The 24,610-nt window shown below is 36.3% G+C and overlaps 1 protein-coding gene across 2 annotated transcripts; it reads right to left on the reverse strand.

Moving 5' to 3' along the window:
- Positions 1-504: 504 nt before the first annotated feature.
- On the reverse strand, positions 505-21,750 carry TSPAN19 (tetraspanin 19). 2 transcript variants are annotated; one of them, XM_034644477.1, is made up of 10 exons: positions 21,746-21,750; positions 18,824-18,835; positions 15,633-15,725; positions 15,479-15,551; positions 12,697-12,821; positions 9,460-9,534; positions 5,882-5,992; positions 3,645-3,788; positions 2,516-2,599; positions 505-1,274 (listed from the first exon to the last, which is right to left on the reverse strand). In XM_034644477.1, exons 3-10 carry the CDS (start codon positions 15,696-15,698, stop codon positions 1,206-1,208), a joined length of 747 nt encoding a protein of 248 aa, XP_034500368.1. In that variant the 5' UTR covers positions 15,699-15,725; positions 18,824-18,835; positions 21,746-21,750; the 3' UTR covers positions 505-1,205. The 2 variants fall into 2 exon arrangements, with proteins under 2 accessions (XP_034500368.1, XP_034500369.1); XM_034644478.1 differs by lacking the exon at positions 5,882-5,992.
- Positions 21,751-24,610: the final 2,860 nt, after the last annotated feature.

The following is a 24,610-nucleotide window of genomic DNA, read 5'->3' on the forward strand; positions in this document are numbered from 1 at the left end:
GCGAGCACTGAGTAATGTATGGAAGTGTTGTATCACTATATTGTACACCTGAAACTAATATAACAATGTATGCTAATTATACTGGAATTAATATGAAAAAGAATTAAAAAATTAAAAAAATATAGTGCAAAGAATTCCTCAAATTATCTTTCTTAAAGAAATCAAGGCATGTGTATTTACAGGCTGCTTTAGAGAAAATGGTTATTCTATTTACTTTTGCACTGACTTTTAAAAAGTTCATAGGTCTCTGAAATCTGCAGTGTACTGAACAGATGGATGAAAAGATATATGATTGAATTAGTAAATTACAGTGAGCCTTCTATAGGAGTGAGAACAATACAGGATCTTCAGTTAATTTATCCTTTCTCCCTTTCCTCAAGGTCAAGGATAAAGAACAATATGATTGCCTCCCATTTATATAGCACTTTTTATTTGTCAAAGGATTTTTTTTTCTGTTCTCACAAAATCATTTTTAGGAAAATAGAACAGGTAGGTTATTTTTATATCCTTCAGAGAATTGTGCATGCATGCATTGAACAAAATTTAAGGAAAAGAGAGAGAAGGAAATGAGGAGCAAGTTGAGTACGGGAATTCAGTGATCATTTAAGACATTCTCATTACATTTCAAAATTCATTGTGATTTTAATATTTTACTACTGCCACTGAAGTATACCCAAATGTCTAAAATTTTATTATCCACTTTCAAGCATTAATCAGAAGACAGAAATAAATGATTAGTTCAGTACAGAGGTCAGTGGCATGATTTTCAATCTTTCTTTTAAATCTGCCACAAATCAATGTTGTTTTCTTAAAATTTGCAAGTGTAAGGTACATGTTATAATTGCTTACTTAATTAATGTTTTCTTAATATCACGTAGGTATTTTTTTCTACATAAACTCAAAACATATGGTGATACTTCATCACATTTTGAATTCAGTATATATGATGATATCCTCTGAATTCAGAAAATAACTCAAGGTAAAGTTCTGAACTGTGGAATTTGATATTTTGAAAAACAAAATTAATAAGGATTTCATGGAGTGATTTATTATAATACTCGATAAGTCTATGTTACATATAACCAATGACTTGAAAAAGTTCTAAACTAACGTAATTCAAAACTCTTTGGAGGGTGAGTAAAAGAACATGATGTGACTATTTTGAGAATTAACTGGTTTCTTCTCGGCAAATTAAAATCTGAAGATCACTCTTCTGCACATATTCTATTCTTGATGTGTCTGAAGAAAGAAACAGTTAATAAGATTTGCAAAACCTGGAAGAAAAGGAAATGATAAAAGATCAAAATGCAACCAATACGAGTGATTTGCAAAGCTAACACCTGCAATCACCTAAAGGCATGCTGTATAGGGAAAAGGGATCAAAGAAGGTGGGAAAATTTTGGAGTAAAGTACATATGGTTGCAAATAAGAAGTCTGCAAAGTGAGTCTTCTAGAGCAATCCAGCCGTCACCAAGTTCATTTATGGGGGGGACTAACTAATAGACGGTTCGGTTTTAATTACATGGGCTGTCATTGGGCTAGATGTCTTGAACTGCTGATCTGGTTTTTGTTCATCATCTCTCTATGTCATCAATCCTACAAAACTGCTTCTTTTTGTGATAGGATCATTAAAGATGGTGTGAAAGGGCAGATGATAAAATGGACCACAGTACCATCTCTCATTCAGTCTTGTCTTAAATACCTCAGCATGAACACAATGGAGAATACACATTTTGAAAGAACGGTAATAATGCTTATAAGAATGTTTTGATCACCATTCTGAGACTATAACTGTTACCAGTTGAAGAAAATTTATGGAACCTTAGGGCAATGCCTTTGTGGATCAACATAAAATTGAATGCCGTATACTGTTCTGACCAAAACATGCATTGCAAAGTTACAGTCTACACTGTAATAATGTATTCACTCTCACAGTTTCTTCAAATTCATAGCCTTCCCCTGCTTTCATCAGTCTTCACTGACTGGAGAGTGAAGTTCTGCTTCTGAATCTCAATTCTGTACCTGTCACCCTGCAGGTCATGGAATGTGTCTGTTTTGCTTTCCCACTGTATCTCTAACAGCTAGCACAGTACCTGATATGGTAGATGGTCTTCCCCCTCCAAATTTATTAAATGAATGAATGAATGAATGAGTATATGGGTGAATAGATTTACTAATGTCAAACATCGGTCCAGATTCCAAAGTTTGCCAACATGAAGACTGCCTGACATGGGCTCTTGCTGCTGAGATATGAAATATATTTATCTATCTCACAAAGCAATGAAATCACTACCTTCCAGGAGGACCATTTATTAACTGGTCATCCCACTTGGCTGTTTTAGGGATATCACCTCCAGTTAGGATCTGTATCTCTCCTGGACGTGGGTAGTCTCAAGATCCTGACTCCTATTGTATTAATTTGTCTGATTAGGACTCCAGTTGGTTGTTCTGCAGTTTGTTATGTATGGTTTCTACTGAATAGTTTTTGGTTTTAATCATATGAACAAAAGCTTACCTCTGAAGCCAAAAGTCCAAAGTTAATTCCAATTAATGTTAAAGCATTACCACTATACCATATGTTGATTTTATTTTCACAACCCTAAGGAAAAAAGTTATTTAGATTGACTTGGAGATTGAATTGGTTTATATATAATTCTATTACAAAGAAGAAGAAACATAGGGATAGTAAGTTACCAAAGTCTAAAAAGCAAGTCAGTGTGTAACTGAAGACTAGACTTTAGTCCAGAGAACTTCATATGATAGCAGGACATCTCGGTTACTACTTTTAAAATTGCTAAGATGTTGTCATGTAATTGGACTCAGAAATTTTTTTTAAAGATACTATCTTTAAGTTATCTCTACACCCAATTTGGGGCTCGAACATACAACCGTGAGATGCAGAGTTCCACACTCCACAGACTGAGCCAGCCAGGTGCCCCGAAATCAGAAATTTATTAAATTTAGAGAGGGATCTAATTTTCTGCAGATTACTGTAATTCAGCAAGCATATACTTCAAACTATAATGATTATTTCCCAAATAGGAGAAGCTTTTTAAAAAACATAATGCTCTATTATCTATGAATCAATTATGTAATTGAAAAATGCATCTTACAATTGGAATAACATCAGCATATAAACCATATAAAATATTAGAAGTTCTCAGGATGAAAATCTCCTTTATCAGTATCCTATACCTGTAAGTAGCAAATGAATCCCTACTCTTGCTTCTGCTACATTTACCCGAACACTGCTTGTGTCATTGCTGGGCTCCCCTCCCTTTAATTTTTGCCAAGCCTCGTACCCCTTTGCTTCTGGTACTGCAGCTCTCTTACCAATTCTATACACCACAGATTTACCAAAAGTGCCTCCTCTCTCTGCAGGGTTGGAGATTGGGTTGGAGAGAAAGGTTGATGGTATCCCAAGTTCTAGGAGCACTTACATGATGTAATTCCAGGCAGTTTATTTAATTTATTTATCTGAAATAATAACTATTCATCTAATTTTGAGTTCAGTTTCATAAAGTAACTTAAGAACCGAATCACTGTAAATAGCATTGTTTTTATGTAAAACTTTGCTCAGAATTCTAAATTGACTTGAAAAAACAAAAAAGGCACTGTAAACACTTGTAGAGCCTTATCTTTACCTCCAGGTAAGTCGCATTCAGTGGCTCATCACAAAACCACTTCCTTAATGTAGAATTTGTGCAAGAACATGGCACCTGTTCTGGATTTTCTTTATTTTTATTCTTTATCCAATCTGTGTAATTGTACTGGCCACAACACTGCAACTAGAAAAAAAAATTCTGTGAATTTTACTATAAAATATTCAAAGTGCAATTAAGTATGATTCCCATGCATAATAAAGTGGTTTTTGTGAAGAAAATTTATTATTCTCCATTGGAATGTAGTGAATTACAAATGCAACTGTAGTTTTGTTGGTTTAATCCATTACTTTGTTGCTACTCTTGTTGATGTTAACCAGAATTAAAGACCTTTAAATATAAGTGGGCTATGTTTGGATGAAATTGTTAGATCTGAATTTAGCATAAAGGAACCCAGGATGGAAGGTATACCTGATTTACTGAAGCTACAAACTATATTTGGACCAGAATACAGAAGAGAGAATCACTGTAGCCGTATCTTCCTCCTCACTATGGCAGTTCTCTTTATATTTATCCCCAAAATGCTCCTATATGTATTTAATATACATAAAGAGATTCAGGGTTCTCTTTATTCTCTTAGGATTAATATAAGTTGTTAACTTCCAGTTTTGTATTGTGTGAAAAATGGCCACAGAGAACCAAAAAGATAAGGCAAATAGCCATAGAAATGATAAAACATTTAAGAAATATCTCATTTCCAATCCTATAAAGTTGAATTGGAAGGATATGAAAGAATCAGCTTATATATTTGTCACCAAGAATATGAGACAAAGTTGGAGTAAATATTTCATTGTTTTCTAATCTTGTTATTGAAAGTTATCACACCAGTCCTGCTTATGTCACAATACGTACCAACAATCTTGGAAATGAATGACTAAAATAACGCTTTAGAGTTGGGTATTGAAAATGAGTTTGGGGGCGCCTGGGTGGCACAGCGGTTGAGCGTCTGCTTTCGGCTCAGGGCGTGATCGACATTATGGGATCGAGCCCCACATCAGGCTCCTCCGCTATGGGCCTGCTTCTTCCTCTCCCACTCCCCTTGCTTGTGTTCCCTCTCTCGCTGGCTGTCTCTATCTCTGTCAAATAAATAAATAAAATCTTTAAAAAAAAAAAAGAAAATGAGCTTGATCGAACCTATATGTACTAGCTCAACCATACTCATGACGGACTCTAAGCTTGATTCTCATTAGTAATAGTGATGTCATATATAGAACTGTTTTCCTGTTTATCAGTTTATGTCCATAGGAGGGTTTGATTCTCTGCCATTAGTCCTAATGCAAAGCATGTACATGTCACACATATATAACAGACGGAAAAAAAACAAGACAAGTAAAAGCGTTTATAATTATATTTCAATTCTCCTAAAATGCCATGCTGTTAATACATACACCAAAAATAATAACTATTTTTATGTGGGGCATCTAGTATTGTAGTGAAGCTAGTGCTACATTTTCTGGAATTGCATCTTGGCTCTGCCACTTAATTAGCTGTGTGACCCTGGGTAAGCTACTATCTATAAAATGAGGATGATAGTTCTTATTTCATTGGGTTGGAAGGATTAAATGAGTTAACGCATGCAAAGCACAAAAAGTCTGGTGTTATGTCAATGCTTGCTATTTTCTTTATCAAGCATTTACGATCTTCCAGTTGCTGATCTATTCCTGCAAACCATCTGAGAGACAGTATCCATTCCTGTACCCTGCCTGGATATATTTGAACTGTAAAATAATAAGCCTAATAACGTTAGCTAACAAGTGTTAGTTGCTTACTATGTTCCAGATCCAAGGCTTTCTATAAATTCTATATAGTACTTCATTGATTTCTGCAGACCAGAGCTAAGGGTTATTCTGTCCATTTTGCTAATATGGAACTTGAAATTAATAAGGTTACTTGTTCAGGGTCAAAAAGCTATGTGGCAAACCTGACATTCTGGCTCAAACGGTAACCACCATGCTTCTCTGCTGCTAGTAAGGACTGTGCTCAAACTTCTCTCCCACAGGTGCAGCAGGGCAGACTATCTCACTTGGCAGAAGACCACCAACACTTCTACAGGTGAAATCAGGTTAAAATGCACATCAATTAACCATGAATAGGAGTTATAAGTTATAAGAACCTTTCACTCCTCTGTCCCTATCTCCTGCCCTTCCCTGTCTCCCCTTGACCCTACGGTGATCATGTTTGACATTTATTTTTTTAGTTTTATGTTAAATTTTTCTTACTGTTTTCTGTAAAGCATTCAGAATAATCCATTTGGGTATATCTTCAGGCATATCTTTAGATCCATACTCAGTAATGATTAAGTCAATTTTATCATGCCATACTTGGTGAACCTGTTGAAAATTGCATCAAAAGTCAAAATCTGAAATCATATGGTGTTTGTCTTTCTCTGACTGACTTATTTCACTTAGCAGTATACTCTCTAGCACCATCCACATCATTGCAAATGGTAAGATTTCATTCTTTTTTATGTCTGAGCAATATTCCATTGTATATATAATCACTATATTCTATACCTGAAATTAATACTACATTGTGTATAAACTAACGGGAATTTCAATAAAAATTTGGAAAGAAAAAGGGTCAAAATCTGAAAGAAACTTTCTTTATGGTTCCTAATAAAAGAATATTCTAGTCAGTTTGCTCTTTTCTGCTTATTCCAAAGTGTTTTCTTTTTCTTCTTTATAACTATTTTTAGCAATCTCAGTGAGTGCGGAGGCATTTGGTTTTTTGCATTGTGATCTACAGGAGGAATATATGAGACTTACTTTATGATTAGGGAGAAAGTTATGTGCTATTTTCCTGAATGTCTAAGGATTCTGCTTTTCTTCCTGTACCCTCAGAAAAAAATTGTGAAAAACCTTGAAATGGACCAAAAAAGATTACTGAGTATCTTTTCAATGGAAATTAGTTGCTTTAGCATAACTTCAGGGTCTTCTTATTCTGTGGGGGTCTATACCTTTCTCAGTTTTTAACTTACTTTACAACTTTTGTAAGTTGTAGGAAGCTATAGATAGACAATTGATTCTTTGTCACAGAAAAACAAATGAATTTTTCCTGGTGGGATGCAAATTGTATCTCCCCGACCAACCATGTTTTGTATATATTAAGAAATGGCCTTTATAACTGTCTTCACTTTGGACTCTCCTTTGAACTCCTTTGGACTCTCCTTTGGACTTTGAACATTTCTTGCCTGTTCCCACATTAATCAAGATGTTAAATAAAATCATGGACCTGTGCCTACTGTATATTTATACAAGAATTATGATTTTTAATTGAAAAAATCATCCTTTCAAAATACTATAACAAAAACAATCAGATTTGAAAGTTTAGGGGGAAACTACTATTTCAAAATCTAGATATTGCAGAGATAAATTTTAATAGTCACTTACTTAAATATTTAAAAGTTTATGTGACTTTCATAGCTAAGGTAAAAGGTAGAAAGAACAGATAGTATTCCCGTTTTATGAACAAGGAGATAAATACTCAGAGAATTTAGTTATTTGCTTTATTTACATGAATGATGATGAGGAGCTGAGACTTCTAAATACGGTTCATTTGAATTCTAGTCTAATGATTCCTCATTGTATTATGCTGCCTTTGAATAATGAAAATGAAATTCCTGGTGGGAATACCACAACAATTAAAACATGTATACAAGTTAAACTCTTACGCAGTCACTTATATATCTCTGCTTTAATGCATTTAAGAAGATTAGAATAATGTAAAGTATTACTCAGATCTTTATTTATTGAACTTTTCTCTAAGTTAATTTTTATTTAGAATAGAAAATATTCCATTTTATATTGTTGTGAGGAAGGGGCAGATTTATGTCCTTACTTATCCTCTAAAACATTATTTGGGAGATCCAGAGTGCATATAAATCACATCTTAGTACATAAGAGTATCATATATAATCTCTGTGACTACTATATAAATAAAATTCCCGCACACATATTTACTTTGACAAACATCCATTGAAGCCCCAGTGTACCTCCAACGCTGTTGGGTGCCGTAAGTGGCATAAAAGATTTAGAGGTCCCTAAGAGCTTAATCTAATGTGAACGTAGAAGACAAAATGATGTAAACAAAGCTGTTAGCTCTAGATTCATTTATTAAGTGTTTGAGTCCAGGCTCTATCATTTGGCCATGATATATTTTAGCAAGTATTTCTCCTCTCAAAGCCTCAGTTTCCTGTTTTAGAAAGTAGGACTAAGAATGCATCTCTGGGGGTCGCTGTGAGGATCAAAATTATAACGCCGGTAGAGCGGTTATCGTAGTTTCTGGCAACGGTGATTATTCTCAAATGGTCATTCTGATTCCTAAGTAGAGATGAATAAGTATGTGAATAATACTTCAGTGAGTATGGACAACACCGATAAACTAAATTTATGTGCTAAGGATCCTGAAGTGTTAGAGTCAAGTTCTATCACCAGACCCCAAAGTGAGAGGCTGATCAGCTGGGATGTAGTGCTTTGCCACAGAAACAGCTTTACAGAACTCACATGCTGTGCACACACACACAGGAGAAGAAATTTCAGCACTCAGTGTCAGGTCATTAGCCATAAGTCCTGGGTGCTTAGATATCCAGGATAGATGCCACGCACAGGAGAGCAAAAGAAGTAGAAGGGCAATGGTGTTACGTGGGAAAGATTTTCTTGGGGTTTGGTTGTTGCTTAGGATTCTGCATCTAGAGAGAATCTGAAGGCTAGGAAGCACAGGAGTGAATCAGGGGCTCCTTGGGAAATTAATTAAGGAAAGGAAGAGAGCTCTTAAGTAGCTACTCTTTAACAGAAGCTTTTTAAGTTGTCAGCTGATGGTTACTGTAGGGGAGGCAGGGGTGAACCGTACTGTACAGATGAAGACATAGGCTCAGGGCTGTGAAGCAGCTCGTTGAGCGCTAGTCATCTGCAGATCTGCACGACTTCAAGTCCATGCTCTTTCACTACAGGACAATCTCCCACCACGCAAAGACAGACCGTTGACTGCACTGAAGCAATGAAATTTCTTTAAAAATTGAACGTAATTATTGACCTTAATAGGTAAGTTTAGTTTCCAAAAGGTTTTTTTTTTTCTTTCAGGTAATTTATTATGTGTTTTCTTAACTTAATTTGGTAAATATAAATCTTGTTGTGATTAGTTATACACTCATGACCATACCTGTGCAAAATACATGAATTATTCAGTTCATCTCATTTATTTATTTACTTATTGTTATTTTAAAGATTTTTTTAATTTATTTGAGGGAGTGGGCAGGGAGGGGCAGGGGGAGAGAATCTTCAAGGAGGCTCCCCCCCTTGATCTCACAACCCATGATCATGACCTGAGCCAAAACCAAGAGTTGGATGCTTAACCAACTGAGGCACCCAGGTGCCCCCAGTTCACCTCATTTAAATAAAACCACTAAATTTCAAATTTGTACAAGTCCAAAGGTATTTCTTTACAAAAAAACAGTCAGTCTATATAGAAAAACAGAATTGGGTCAGTTGTGGTAGCCATGGTTGGCTGAGGGCCCAATTTTAGATTCCCTACACTTAGTATCACCTCCTCTTCCCCCACACATTCTTTGTTATTTACAACATTCTCAATCTTCCGCTGAGTTGAAGAAAAATTTCCTTAGTGCACCTTTCTGATCCGACCCCTGGCCCTTTCCTTATAGAATTCTATAGTACTCCCAATGAATCTTTCTTTTCCCCCCAAAGCCATTTACCTTTAGCTCTTAATATAGACTCGTAGGTCTTAATATTTTAAGATACCCAGTTTTCTCTAGATTTCAAATAAAAGGATGATCTTTCCATACCTCCTTTTTCTTTATGAAGATGAATGTTGAAAGCACAACCTGAACACCAAAGGCCCACATTAACAGTGCTGTGTACTGAAACAAAAGAAAAACAGAGATGGCAACTATGCTTCTAATATGTATCTTAGATGCTTCAATGATGGGAAAGTGCATATCATAGGAAATACACAGTCTTAAAATACACACAGGTATTGATGGTTCCCTGTCCTCATATACATGAGTGAAGTTATTCAAACAAAAAGGCAAAGAAAAAAATTCACTGAGCATTTGGATAAGTGTTAAGAAAGAAGAGATGGTGTTCAATGAGCATGCTATAGACCACTTCGTCTCACAAAGTTGTTGATGATTTTCCTTCATTCAGATCCAAAACTGTCATAGAGGGGAACTCACTTATCTGGACCTGCACTTAACACACCAGTCCGCTAACACTAGAAAACTCACTGAACTGTGACCTACTACACAAACCCATCAGGTACAAAGTAACAACAAACCCCCAGAAAATAATAAAAGCATCTGCTATAGTAAAATTAAATCTGTATGTACATTTAAACTATTCCTTTGAAAACTGAAAATACTTCTGAAAAGCCAAGTGAAATCATTTTCACACTTATGTAACTATATTTTTTTAAATGGACAGCCACTGCAATTTTCTTCATCACAGGACTACATCGTAATACATATTATCTAGAATTCATAATGATTTTTAAAAATTAGCAGTCTGAATATTTTACTAACTAAAATATAAGAATGACTTACTGTTACTATTATTAATTTCACGTATTGAAAACATTAATACTTTAAAACAGTCAATTAAAATTTGTTTGATTGATATAAAATAGAATTTCCTATTTTCAGAGACAAAAATATGGTATTTAGATCTGTTTAGAAGTTTAGATTTCTAATACTTCTATGTACGTTATCTCACTTAACCTTCACTAAAAGGAGATTGGTAGAGGCAGGAAAAATTGTGTAAAACAATAAAGAAATATTACTGGGTTTTTTTTTAAATGGCAAGTTGGTTGTGGTCTGTTGGACTTTCTCAGGTTTCTGATCCTATGGGGGTATGAAATACTACCTTTGACTAAACTGGTGTTCAACTCTGTATAGAATTCTGATACTAATACAAAAGTTCCCTGTCCATAGCAACGCAAAATGATTCCTACCCATGGAAAGGCAAACGAATACAGTCTATAGAGACTATAAATCTCCACAAATCTAATTCTCCTTCAACCAGTTGTTACTTCTTACAGTTCCCTTACTGAGTAATTATTTATTTAATTATTTATTTTTCAAAGATTTATTTATTTATTTATTTGACAGAGAGAGAGAGCACAAGCGGCAGAGTGGCAGGCAGAGGGAGAGGGAGAAGCAGGCTCCCCGCTGAGCAGGGAGCCTAACCCGGAGCTCAATCCCAGGGTCCTGGGATCATGACATCAGCCAAAGGCAGATGCTTAACCTACTGAGCCACCCAGGTGCACCTGATTAATTATTTAAATAAGGTCTCTGACACATGGTCATTGACACAAATGTTGAGTCATGGTTTTTACCTTTGAAGATTCCCTTTTAACAGTAATTAGATGTTTATTGTAATAAGAAAAATTCAGTGTATTTATGAGTTATTAGCACTTAATACTGCCCAAGAACTTTTAATAAAGGGAAGTAAAACTGTCCCGAAAGGGCGCCTGGGTGCCTCCGTCGGTTATGTGTCTGCCTTCAGCTCAGCTCATGATCTCAGAATGCTGCGTCCTGCGATCAAGCTGGCAGACACTTATTGAAGTTGAATACTAGTTTAGTCAAAGGGCTTCCTGCTCTGTGGGGAGTCTGCTTCTCCCTCTCCCTCTGCGCCCCCCCACCATGCTCTTGCTCTCTCTCTCTCTCCCCCCCGCCTCCTCTCTCTCTCTCAAGAAAGGAAAATCTTAAAAAAAAATAAAACCACACACACACACACACACACACACACACACACACACACTGCCCTGAAGAGTTACTGTAAAACTAATATCTATTCAGTTGGAGTAGGGGTATGCAAAATCACCTTTAAGCCAAAGAATAGTGCTTAGGCCTATAAAATTTGCCCATTACTTGACTGCGTGAATTAACATGGTTAAAGGAAAAATGTATCCATCCACAACGTATTGGTAAATTCAGAGCAGAGCAATAAAAGTGGCCTGATGGCAAAAATTAGCAGTGCCCTTCCTTGGAGCATCCACACAAGAGTGGGGTGTCTTGGCTTCAGGACCTAGTATTATGTACATTCCTTATGATGGGATCTGTCAGACTGCTCAGTCACAGCCCATTAATACATGAATCTCATAAGGCAGAAACTTAGAAGATGTTTGTTTTTCTCCCTCTAGTTTCCCCTTTCCTTACTGACCCCCCATCTTATACTAGTATCAGGCTCTGTGCCTTCTTTGCCTAAATGGAAATGTGTGGCAAGGAGATAACCAGTATCCAGAGTGACCACCCAGATTTTAGTGCTACATAAAAGCTAAGTATTTCTGCATTCTTCCTGGTAAGAGACACAATGTCTGCAGTTGAATTTCATATTTGTTGGACAAGAGAGTGCCTGTGAATTAAAACTGATTTGATTTAAAGAAAATGTGGAAAAGCTATATTTCATCTGAGTCTGTGGATTGTGAACCATACTTGCCACATGTATGGTAAATGGCTTATGTTCATGTCTATATTCCTAATTATAATTTATCTTTTCAAGTTACATGGCTGGGGAGACATAGTGTGCTAGCCAGATGCCAGAGTCTGGCCCTCTCAGCAGTTCTATTTCTCTTTGTTAAATAATAAATTGCGATCTCAGTTATAAGTTAGCTTCCCACATGGCATTCCCACAGGAAGTAAATGGGCTGAGTACAGGACATGTTTTCTTTTCCTGGCTAAGCCACATTCCTTGTTGACTTTAATCATTCATTTGGATTTTAGTCTTCAGATTCTTAATTTTGGTTAATTGTAGTTTACCCTAGGAGATGGATTCCTATTGACTCCGTGTTGAAAAATAGTATCTAAGAGTGTAAGTGCAGAGGTCCGGAACTGATCCGTGGAAAGCTCACCAAGAGCATTCCTCCTAGAAGTTTCTTGAGACCGAGTGTTTCATTTACCTTACTCCCTAGGGCACACTATACTGCAATGTTATGGTGATGTAAATCATTATTGCTCATTTGTGTGACATAGACACTCAAAATCAAAGATGCAAATTAGTTCAGGCTACTAAAATGAAATACATACCAGAAGTAGGAGCCATCTGATTTCATTGTGAATTCCCAAATAACCCAAGAGACAAAGAAGAACAATAGCAGATCCAGTTCCAGCCAAAATTTGAAAAATATACACTATCAAGTGATTATTTTCATCTGTGGAAACCACAAAATAAATTATTATTAAGTGATGTTGTATTCTATTTAATAATATACGCAGTAACCCAAGATTTCCCTCAGCAGTTTCTGCCAAACCAGTAGGATTCCCTATCTCTCTTTTTAAACTTCGTTCTGGCACCCTCTTATTTAGTCCCGGCAATAACTTTTCTTCCATTAATGACATTATAGAAAATTTCTTCACTCTCAAAAGATCTCTTTCCCTTTACCTTATCTTCATTGTCTTCTATGAAAGCAGACATTTTTTCCTGGGGTGACTTCTTCTATGTTTAATGAACATCCAAACATTTACGAATTTATTCATAAAATTTTGGGGGGCATCTAACATGTGTGGGTCAAGTTTCTCTTATATGAAAGTCTGAGTTTATTGGTAATATAACCGCATTAAAACTATGTTTTATTCTTTCTCCATCTAGACTGAGCTCTCTGTGCTAAAGACTATATATATTTATATAGTTGACAGACTGTTAAGTGCTTAGTGTTATGACACAGACTGTAGAACACAAAGTGCCTAAAAAATATTTGTTAAAAAAAGAAGAAGAAGAAAAAATAAATATGCCCCAGGTTTTATGGGAGAACAGTGGAGGCAGTGGTGTGCTGGAGCCAGCTTGCTCCGGCTCATAAACGCCAACTGTTACATGTTCACAAAATTCGTAAGCCAACTCAATTCATGTTGGCACCGTGAATCAGCCATTGTGGCATTACGTCTTTACACCACAGAAATCAGTAAATACCATAAATCAAGACTTTCTATTCCAGGACCAGTTGTTCATCATTTCCCGGCACACCCCTGGGTACAGGAGCCCCTAAGCCAGTAGGGGGAGGAGGCTGGAGAGTATAGGTAGGTAGGCAGGATTGCTGGCGAAGGCAACGCTGTGCTTGGGCTGTAAATGAGAACTGGAAAGATCTCGGTTGGAATGACAGAGGCATCGTGAGACACAGAACAGCACAGTATGTGTTGGAAATTCAGCTTTGCTGGCACTTAAGGTTTGGAGCAGGTGAAACTGGGCAGGTTTGTAGGGGCCAAATTATGCCCACTTTGTAGGCTCTTATCCAGTCTTCCTCACTGGCATTAAGCTCCATGAGGACAAAATACCTGTCTTTCTGGCACAGCACAGTATCCTCAGCTCACGGGATAGTGCCTAACATGTAGAATAGACTCTATAAATATTTGTCCTATGAATAAATAATTGCAGTGGGAAACCAGAAAAAAACTTTTCATGTTATATGGGTAGATTTTCATCTTAAATCATTTCAGTGGCATTTGGAAGATGGCTGAGAAAGGAGATCAGAACACAAGGCTACGGGAGGCTATTGTTGTGACAGAGGGAAGGAAGATGGGGCCCTTAGGTGGCATGGTGTCATTACAAGTTGAGAGGTGAAGGCAGAATCATTTTTAAGAAGAGGTAAGTTTGTTGAAAGTTGCAGATAAAAAAGAGGAGTGGAGCCAACCAGGTTTTTGCCACAAACTGGTTATTTTCAGTTCCATATCTTAAAGCCTTAACTGAGATTTCACTAAATGTTTAAACACATAATTTTAAAAAAAGCCACAGAACTTAAAGGATAAGTTTCTGACTATCTGTTTAGGGTTGTTTTTTTTTTTTTTCTTTTCATATGCAAGTACCTTAAGGTCAATGAGAATTATCTTTCAATTCCATAATGGAGGGAAAGAAAAAAGAGGACGGCTTTCGCTCTACCTTAACTGTTACATTATTGAAGTAGATACTGTATGGGAAGTGCTTAGCCCAGGGCCTGGCACGTAACCAGCACTAAGTAAGCGGAAGCTATCATTGCCATTCTTCTGGGGAAGGGAAGGAAAGACAGAAAGGCTGTCGTAAGATCTCCACACACCCATGTACTCTGAGCAAACCACTAATGCACTCAGGCATCATGAATACTTTTCCATAAGCAGAGTAAATAAACAGAAGAGAATAAAGATACCAGGCACTCAGGTGTAGCTGAAGTTTAACTAAATTATTCAATACTTTGTAGCACTTTATTACCTATTAAATCTTTTTATTCAGTTTTGTTTTCCTACAAACGTATTTTTTCTTACTTGAAGTCCACTAAGAAATGTTTGTTCCACAGCATGCATGCTTTTTGTCATGTATTTAATAATAACAGTGCTGTCTAATAGAACTTACTGAGTAGTGGAAATAATCTAAATTTGCAGTGCCTAATAAGCTAGCCAGTACCCAATAGCCACATATGGCTACTGAGCTTTTGAAATATGGCTTCCTTCCCGACCACCAAAGATATGTATATGAAAATAACCCTTAAGTCTATTAAACTTCAGTTCGTAGTGACCACAGCATACTACAAAATAGTAAAACGGAGGGTTTTTAAACTCAGTTAAACACATTCAACTATTTCATTTATATTTGCATAATATTATATTTTATTTGTAACATGTAATGGTGAGAGTAGTTGAGTTTTAAGAGAAATGATTTAACTTGAGCACTACGTTGGTCTCCACTATCTTTTCATCCAGAGTGTATTAGAACAATCCAGTCTTCCATTCTTGGCTAATTCTTAATGAATTTTGGCGAAATACTGCCACCTGCTGAATATATCATGTATGCAAGTATTTAAAATGGAATGCCTGGCTTCGCTCAGGGAGCAAAAGAGATACATACCCAAAGCTGTGAAAAAATTATTTTTATCTAATAAGAGCCATGCACCAAATCCCATGAGTAAAAGTCCAAGAACCTATAGAAAAGACAGTTAGTGCTTATATTCGCCAATAAAAATGCATTACCTTTTCTTTATGAAATAATTATAAAGACTTACCAAGAAAGCTCCATTAATGAGATTAAGAAAGTATTTAAAAATTAACGTTTTGTTTTTTCTTAACATTCTTTTCCTCCTTGGATATTGGTGTTTCTGAAAAGATAACCACAACTTTTACTCTAAATAGTCACCACATTAACTTTAAATAATTCTGCCTACTCATGTCATTTATTTGCACGGTTTTCTTCTGATACCAGTTGTCAATTCAACATTCCCCTCCACCCTCCCAATTATAAGGACATGTTGAAGGTATCTTGAAACTGGGCCTGTCCTCCCTATCCGCACTAGGCAGTTGAGACCAAGAAGACATTTGAGTAACATGCCAATAACCACCTTACTAAACTTCTTTTAGTTTTCAGAAAGTGAAATAATTTATTTTGTTTCTAGTCTGAATACACCTTGTTCTCCTTGCTGGAAAGCTTTTCTTCACCTCTGCCTGTCCCTCCTCTTTCCCAGAATAATGTCGACTCCTCATTGAAATCTCACCTTGGAAGGCTTTGCCTAACCTCAATTTGTTGCCCCTCTATTTTCCCTTTACTCTTCTTCCCATGTAGACTCAGGTCTGTTAGTGGAGAGAGTAGGTCTTGTGTACATTATAATCCCAAAGTGTAGTACATGCCGTAGCTACTCAATAGATATTTGTTGAATTAATAAATGAGTAGATGAACCAGATTATTTAGTTAGTGAGTAATTTAGCTTGATATGCAAAGGAAGGGAACAAACCAACTTAAGGTTGTGTTAATTAAACATTATTCAATTTAGTTTCCTAAAACTTTTACAGGAAAATCAACACCTAGATCACTGTTGTTTGGTGCTTTATTAGATATGAAGGTTTTAAATTTTCTTGGGCATGTTTCTGGGTTTTCTCTTTTCCTTCATTGTTTCAGATCTAGCTAGTACCATAATTTTACAAATAATTGTAGTTTATAGTGTTTTAATCATGCAGTACATAATTGACATGATGAAAGCAGATTTAATAAGATTAATTTGAAGCACTCTGCTTGTTGAACCGAAGTACGCCCTGGAAAGAGGAGAAATAAGAGATGTCTAGGTTAGAATCTATGTACTTCCCCTCTCTACTCTGACCTAAAGCCACATTCCTTCCCTAAAACGCCATGGTTCTCCTTCCCAGCTGAAGGAGTCTCTCCAGGCTTTGTCTTCCACCCTCTGCTTTGAGGTCTCCTACTGCCACTTGCTTTCTCCAGTTTCTGTCCTCCATTCTTATTCTTAGATTCCTCCAGTGTCTGGCCTGTTTGGATGGAGCAATCAGTTAGAAACACTGCCTGATTTTTATTTCAGTTTCTCCCTAAGATACTGTAGATACATAATTTTGGCTTCAATTCTATTTACTTCAGCCTATGAGAAAGCTGTGGTCCTCTCCTATTGCCTAAACAAGTTCTCAGGGCCAAAGTCCTGGGCCTCTGTGATTGAGAAAGAAAAGTAATGACCAAGAACACTGCAGTAGCTCTGGTGGGATGTATTGAGAGGCATAGACTTGACTGTTGATTAGGTAATAATTAGCATGTAGGAATCAGGGCTGACATGCTTTATCAAAGGATCCACATACAAACATAAACTGAAGCTTATTTCTCTTTCAGTCCAAGGTAGGTAATAAGTTCTCTTCACAGTGATCATCTTCGGGACTTGGGGCTTGCTTCAGCCTATTCCATATCTGACTCCCCCTAAAGGTCCCATCTTCTAATACCATCATCACATTGGATATAAGGATTCCAACATGTGAATTTGGAGGTAATACAAACGTTCAGGCCATAGGAAGCAGTTCAGGTTAAAGAGTTAGAACACAACAAACAGGGTGTCTAAGCAACAAGTTAAGGAAGTCCATAGCCATATTTGCAAAGAATGAGAAGAGGAGATGGTCATGTGCTGATCTTTCCAGTCACAAGCACCACATACTGGAAACAAGATCAACGAAAGTAAAGAGGTGCTAACACAAAGATACACGATAAATTTGCGCTGTTCCTATTTAAATATTTGTAGTGTGGAAGAACTATGTTTTGTCTTGGTTTGTTGTTGTTGTTGTTGTTGTTGTTGTTGTTTTGCTATAGACAAAGAATTTGTTTTTAATTTAATCAAATAAGGTCCTGGTGTGGCTTTCTTTTGTTCATTTCCTGATTAGGTAATTCATGGTCCAATAACACAGGTATTTTTTAATAGTATACATGACATAGGAAAGGACAATTTACAATAATTCACCTATTCACAGGTGTCATTTTCACTAGTTAAATAATAGCCTGATTATTTTTTGTAATTGTTTTTAAATCCCTTCTAACTGCCAGGAGATGGGAGCACAAAAATGAATAAATAATGTGTCAAGGAGTCAAGTATTAAAACCTATGGCCCAGTCTGAATTATGTGTTGGGGGTGTGGGGACAGGAAATAAAGGGAACTGGGAAGTTTCAGAGAGAAGAGGGATTTGAGATAATCCTTGAAGGTTGATTAAGAAGGTCCCAGTCAGACAAAAATGGGGTAAACATAGGAAGCTTTCATGACCAATGGACCACTGTGCTCACAAGCTTTGTAGTGAAGGGCATGGGAGCATGGGTCAGAATGACAAGAGATGAACAATAAACCCAGAGAAGTAAACTCAGTAAAGATTGCGAAAGATCAGGTACGCTTTGCTAAGAATTTGCTTTTATTCTTCTGCAGGTAATGGAGAACCATATTTCTGTCATCAGAGTGGAAGTCACATTAGAAAAGAAACCTAAGACAGAGAGCTACTTTACAAAGCTAATGTATTAGTTCATAACAAATGATGTTGTCTAAATTACAAGATACTCATGGGGATGGAGAACAGTACCAGGATATTAGAGATACAGTAGGAACTAGAATTTCCAGCAACGGGATATTAGAAAGAGACCAAAATAAAACTTGAACTCAGGTCTATAGAGCTTAACTACTTGGGCTATTCACATTATGCCATAGTCTACAATATGTCACTTACATTGGTTGCCTTGATCATCAAAGTTTTGCAAATTAGGTACTATTGTGCTACTATCTCCACTATGAGCAATGACAAAGAGACTCAGGAAGGTAAAATAACATTCTTGAGTTCTCCTAGTTAACACATGGCAGGACTGAGATTCAAATCCATGGATACAAACCACTCTCTTGCTACTCTTCCCAAGCCTCCAGTGCCATCACCTGTAAATGTAGATTAGAAGAACACACACCTCAAAGGGATCCTGTGAAAATTAAAAGAGATTATGTTTGGGATGCATGAAGTCCAGTACCTGGCTAAATGTTACCTATTAATCTTGCGATAGTATAGTAATCTTATATAAGAGAGGTGCACATGAGGTTGGGAAATGGGAAGGGAACTGTAGGAAAGTCAGGGACTCAAGTCAGTTGTCATGTCAACTGCAGACAGCACAAAAAGGGTTAGAGAAGGACCTTGAGAATTTGGGACAGTCTTTAAAGGAAAAAGAGAAGCAGAGATCTAAGAATCCAACCCTGTAGGTCACATATTAAAAATATTATTATGCAGTAGTCATCCTCAAGAAAATAAAACATCTGCTAGGCAGCTATTTGAACTTCACAATGGCATTCTGGGATATTTAAATTATATCACGCTATATAAAAAATAAGACAACTGTTGAACAATGTTTTTAAATTAAAGTCATCTCACCACTCAAATAACATTTTCGAAGAAATCTTATTCTTGTCAGATGTCAGAGGAACAAACAGTTATCTTTCATCCTTTCATGTCCTCAATAAATATTATGTGCTCTCTTAGAGAAATATATTGTGTTAGGTCAATAAGCTATAAACCAACCAGACCTGCAGATAATTTTCAAAATAGATTAAAATTTAATGAAAAGAGGAGTGCCTGGGTAGCTCAGTTGGTTAAGGGTCTGCGCTCAGCTCAGGTCATGATCTCAGGGTCCTGGGATGGAGTCTGCATTGGGCTCCCTGCTCTTCCCGGAGCCTGCTTCTCCCTGTGCCTCTGCCTCCCTCTCTCTCTGTCTCTCATGAATAAATAAAGAAAATCTTTTAAAAAATTTAATGAAAAAAAAAACTACTTATTAAAAAGAAAAAAAAACCCTACTCAGGTTAAAAAGTTATGGGCAAACTGACATACTCAATTGTAGGCTATAATATCTAAAGATTTCAATTAAATAAATTTATGCTAAATGCTGCACAGTTAAACAATAGTTTCAAGTTAAATTGACTTATAATCCGTAAATATATGGATAATTGTTGTATTTTGTTCCTTAATTAGTAATATTAATCAGTGATAGCTAAGTTATGACTAATTGATAGAATTGTCAGTTTTCCTCCAAAGTAAAAAATAACAAGAATATAAGAGATGTAGTAACATGCACCATAAATTATCTTCAGAACTTTCAATATTTTTCTTCTTTGCTATCAATTTGTTTGGCAAGGTAAGATTTAAGAAAAAAAGCAATTTAGACATCAACTTCAAAAAAGCTGATTACTTGGGGCACCTGGGTGGCACAGTGGTTAAGCGTCTGCCTTCGGCTCAGGGCGTGATCCTGGCGTTATGGGATCGAGCCCCACATCAGGCTCCTCTGCTGGGAGCCTGTTTCTTCCTCTCCCACTCCCCCTGCTTGTGTTCCCTCTCTCGCTGGCTGTCTCTATCTCTGTCGAATAAATAAAATCTTTAAAAAAAAAAAAAGCTGATTACTAATTTAGCTAATTTAAAATTAGTTAAGCCCACATTGGGCTCCCTGCTCCAGTGGGGAATCTGCTTTTCCTTCTCCCTCTGCCCCTCTTTCCTGCTCATGCTCTCAATCTCTTTCAAATAAATGGATACAATCTTTAAAAAAAATTAGTTCTGGAAAATAATTGATTACTAATGGATTTGATATTCTGTAGGAAAAATCTGAATCGTTTCATAATTACAAATAAAATTAATTTTAAGATTTTTCTGTGCGAATTTCAACATAATATAATAGCCTGAGTATTTCACTTATTTATTTTTTATTTACTTATTTTTGCTGAGCATTTTATTTTTTAATTTTTTAAAAGATTTATTTATTTAAGGGGGGAAGGGCAGAGGGAGAGGGAGAGAATCTCAAGCAGACACCCTGCTGAGTGGGGAGTTGCAAAGGTTGGGGAGCTGCATCTCACCACCCTGAGATCATGACCTGTGCTGAAACCAAGAGTCAGACCCTTAACCGAGCCACCCATGTACCCCTAGCCTGAGCATTTTAAATGAACAATTTGAATAGTCTATAAATTTGCAACAAAACTAAACTTTAAAAAAAATGAAAAAATGGCACTTGGGCATGGACTTTGATAATGAAAATATCCTAAATCTTACTTAGATTTGAAACCAGAAGTAGTTGATTTTTGAAAATCGTTGTCTTTGAGTGAGGCACTAATGTGTTTTTTTAGTATTAAAAATCTACTTATTTCGCATTCTGTATTATTAAATCTTATGTTGATGCAATGTAAATTGTTACCAGGAAATAGTTTATTTTCTTTCAAAGGCTCAAAAGAAATGTTTACTTTTAGTTCATTGTATGTCAGATATGTTTTACAATTATGCTTAGCCACTTCCTCTTGGAATGTAATACTTTGCAAACTTAAAAAAAATTAAACAGAAATATCTGTTATTAACTAAAATAAATTTCACATATTGTACACTATGTATTTGCTCCACAGGAAAGGAACTTAGATGACTTTTAAGTTAAAATTTTAATAGCATGATATATACTTAAGTTTCAAATTTTATGTGAAGACGGGGTGTCGTTGTCAACATTTTATAGTAAGACATATTTCAGAAAATTATTTTTAGATATTTTCACCCCATACACTTGGAGGTTTTTGGTAGGCATTGGGTGACAATTTATTTATTTGTCTTTTTAAAAATAAATTGCTGTAGTGGAAAGCAAACAATTTACTGGCTTCTCTCCCATACTTCAGGCCCCACAAATCACTATTCAAAATTAAGGTTTGGTGGAATGATCAGTTTAACGTGGGCAATCGAACATTCACTATTTGCAAGTAATAAATATAGACAGATCAGAAACAATTTAAAGGTCAGGCTACCTTTACTTGGGTAACTGTAGCAAAATGTCGTTTCTTTATTAAAGACTTTCCCAAAGTATTTAAATAATAAAATCTACCTGGAAAAAACATTCCTCATTCAGCTCCTGAGATGCAGCTCGGGCCAATTTCGAGCGGAGATAATTTGTCCTACTGGGGCACCGGTAAGAAAAGACCCATCCATCTTCCTTGGGATTGGCTGTTGTCGTGGTTACGCTTTGTTTGGAGTCTCTGGGCGCTGTCTTCCAACCAAGCCTAGGGATTTAGTCGCAGGTGGGTGAGCAGGGGCCCCTCAAGGCTGGGGTTGGTGGCGCGGGAGGCGAGACAGAGCTATGGGACCGCAGACGGAGCCGGGACCCTCTCTGGCAAGGCCAGGCTTTAGGGCGAACGGTCGGGGTGCAGCGGTCTGAGGGGGTGGCTGCTGGAGTCTGCGGAGCCCTAGGCTCCCTTCGATTTTGGAGATTTTGTAGCTCACCCAAAACTTAGAAACCCACCCTTAGGATCTAGGGGGCTTTAGATAATTACCTTTTTTCCCTCCCTAAATGTGAGTTCCTTTCATCCCTCCCTCCATTCCCCTTTTCCTTTTTCCCCTCTTTTTTATGATTTATAGTTACCTTTTAAAGTAGATTTCCTTCCCTTGTATTTATAATTGAAAAACTACGGTCGAAAGGAGAGTTCCTTAAGATTTGCCACGTTTGGCAGCTTTAGCCAACTCCGTCCAAGTGATTTATTATCAACTTGAAGAAGTTTACCGTAGTCCATTTACGGTGGGATACATCTAGGGCTGCACTGTCCTACCCTGTAACCACTAGGTGGCTGCTGAAGGCTTGAAATGCAGCTAATCCAAATTGAAAAGTACTGTAGGTGTAAAATACACATCACAGTTTAAAGAATTAGTATACAAAACAAAAATATAAACCTTTTACATTGATCTTAATAATTTTTATATTTACTACATGTCAAAATAATATTTTGGATATAATAAGTTAAATAAAATATATTATTAAAACTATTTTCACCTGTTACTTGTTACTTTTTAAAAAATTGCTACTAGAAAATTTAAAATCACATACGTGCTTGGATATGTGATTGGACAGGGCTGATCTAAAGGGCCAGTTGATGAGCAGAGAAAGACTATTAATGGAAATGACTCTTAACTTTACCCTATTCTCCTGCATTTCTTTCTACATGAAGTTTTGTGTACCTGTGCATTCTGCTTTATAGCTACATTTTTAAAAAAAATATAATTTTCCTACCTAACAAATCTTTTGAATTGCACTTTAAGTAAGTTTGATAACAGGATAGCATTTTATACTGGTTCTGTTTTTGGTTTTGTTTCTCTTCGGAGGAGGAAGATGATGGGTAAAATTGTTTTTAAATTAGCTTTTAGAATTACAAAAGTAGTACATATTAATGATTTTAAAAATCACTCAACATAAAGGTATGAAGTGGAAATTAAAAGTTCCCCAATTTCTCCCAGAAAATTTCCATGTTTAAAAAAAGTATATGTATATGTGTGTATAGTTACTCTGAATATTTTTCTACCCCGTGCTTTTTTTTCAATTATTTCTTCTTTATTGCCTTTCCATGGGAGCACAGTAAATACACCCATTTTTAAAAGGACTTGTGTAGTATTCCATTTTATGAATCCATCATAATCTATTTAATTTTCCTTAGTATTTAGGATTTTTTAATTAAAATTTTTATTGAGATAATTGTAGATTAACATGTAGTTTTAAGAAATAATGCAGAAATATCCCTTGTACACTGTCCAGTGTCTTCCAATGGTAACATTTTTATTGATACAGTCCGCTAATCCTACTCAGATCTCCTCCATTTTACTTGTAATCATTATGTGTGTATTATATACAATTTTTATCATCTGAATATGCTCACTTATCTACTACTCCAGTCAAGATACTGAACATCTCCAATGCTACAAGAATCTTTCATGTTGCCCTTTTATTACTACCATAACCACTTCCCACCAACTCCATCCACCCTTGACTCCTGGGAATCACTAATCTGTTCTCCACTTATAGAACTTTGTTATTTTGTCATTTCAAAAATGTTATATAAATAGAATCATGTAATATGTTACCTTTTGGTGTGGGCTTTTTCTCAACATAGTTCTCTAGAGATTCATGGAGATTAGTTGGTATTGTGACTTGTATCAATATCCATTCCTTTTTTTTTTTAAGATTTTATTTATTTATTCCACAGAGATAGAGACAGCCAGCGAGAGAAGGAACACAAGCAGGGGGAGTGGGAGAGGAAGAAGGGCTCACAGCAGAGGAGCCTTATGTGGGGCTCGATCCCATAACGCCGGGATCACGCCCAGAGCCGAAGGCAGATGCTTAACTGCTGTGCCACCCAGGCGCCCCAATATCCATTCCTTTTATTTTTGAGTAGTATTACATGGTATGGGTGTAGTAGAATTGGTTAAACCATTCACCTACTGAGGGACATTTTGGTTGTCTCCAGTTTGAGGCTATCATGAATAAAACTGTTGTGAATATTCATGTTCAAGTTTTAGTGTGAACATAAAATTTCATTTTTCTGGGTTAGATGCCCAAGAGTGTAGGCAGTACATGGAGATCAGTCCAATTAAATCATTTATATGTGAAAGAAAGATATGTGATGTGTATAACTAGAGGAAAGACAGGCACAAGTTTTGTTTTGTTTTGTTTTGTTTTTTCAGATGGGAATGACCTGATTGTGTTTATGTAGAGAAGAGAGGCAAGCAGAATAAAAATGTATGGCGAGGCAGTAAACAGAAAAACTAGTGGATGGATCACAGTTCAGTAGGTGAAAAATTGTCAGATTCCGAGAATAGGCAGAAGATTACACTTCTTTAGGAAGGGGTGCCTCTCCAAGTAAGATGAATATGAAAAGATTTCAGGAAAAGAAGTAAGAAAATGAGGCTGCTTTCATTTTCTTTGTTA

The sequence above is a fragment of the Ailuropoda melanoleuca genome, chromosome 15, assembly GCF_002007445.2.
Source record: "Ailuropoda melanoleuca isolate Jingjing chromosome 15, ASM200744v2, whole genome shotgun sequence".
Taxonomy (NCBI): domain Eukaryota; kingdom Metazoa; phylum Chordata; class Mammalia; order Carnivora; family Ursidae; genus Ailuropoda; species Ailuropoda melanoleuca.

Coding starts and splice junctions, on each gene's coding strand:
- TSPAN19 (XM_034644477.1), bottom strand. CDS start 15,698: ATGTTAAGAAAAAACAAAACGTTAATTTTTAAATACTTTCTTAATCTC. Junction 12,822..15,478: donor TAATTTTTTCACAGCTTTGG/GTATGTATCTCT, acceptor TGGTTTCCACAG/ATGAAAATAATCACTTGATA. Junction 1,275..2,515: donor TTGGACTTTTGGCTTCAGAG/GTAAGCTTTTGT, acceptor CTTTTCTTCCAG/GTTTTGCAAATCTTATTAAC.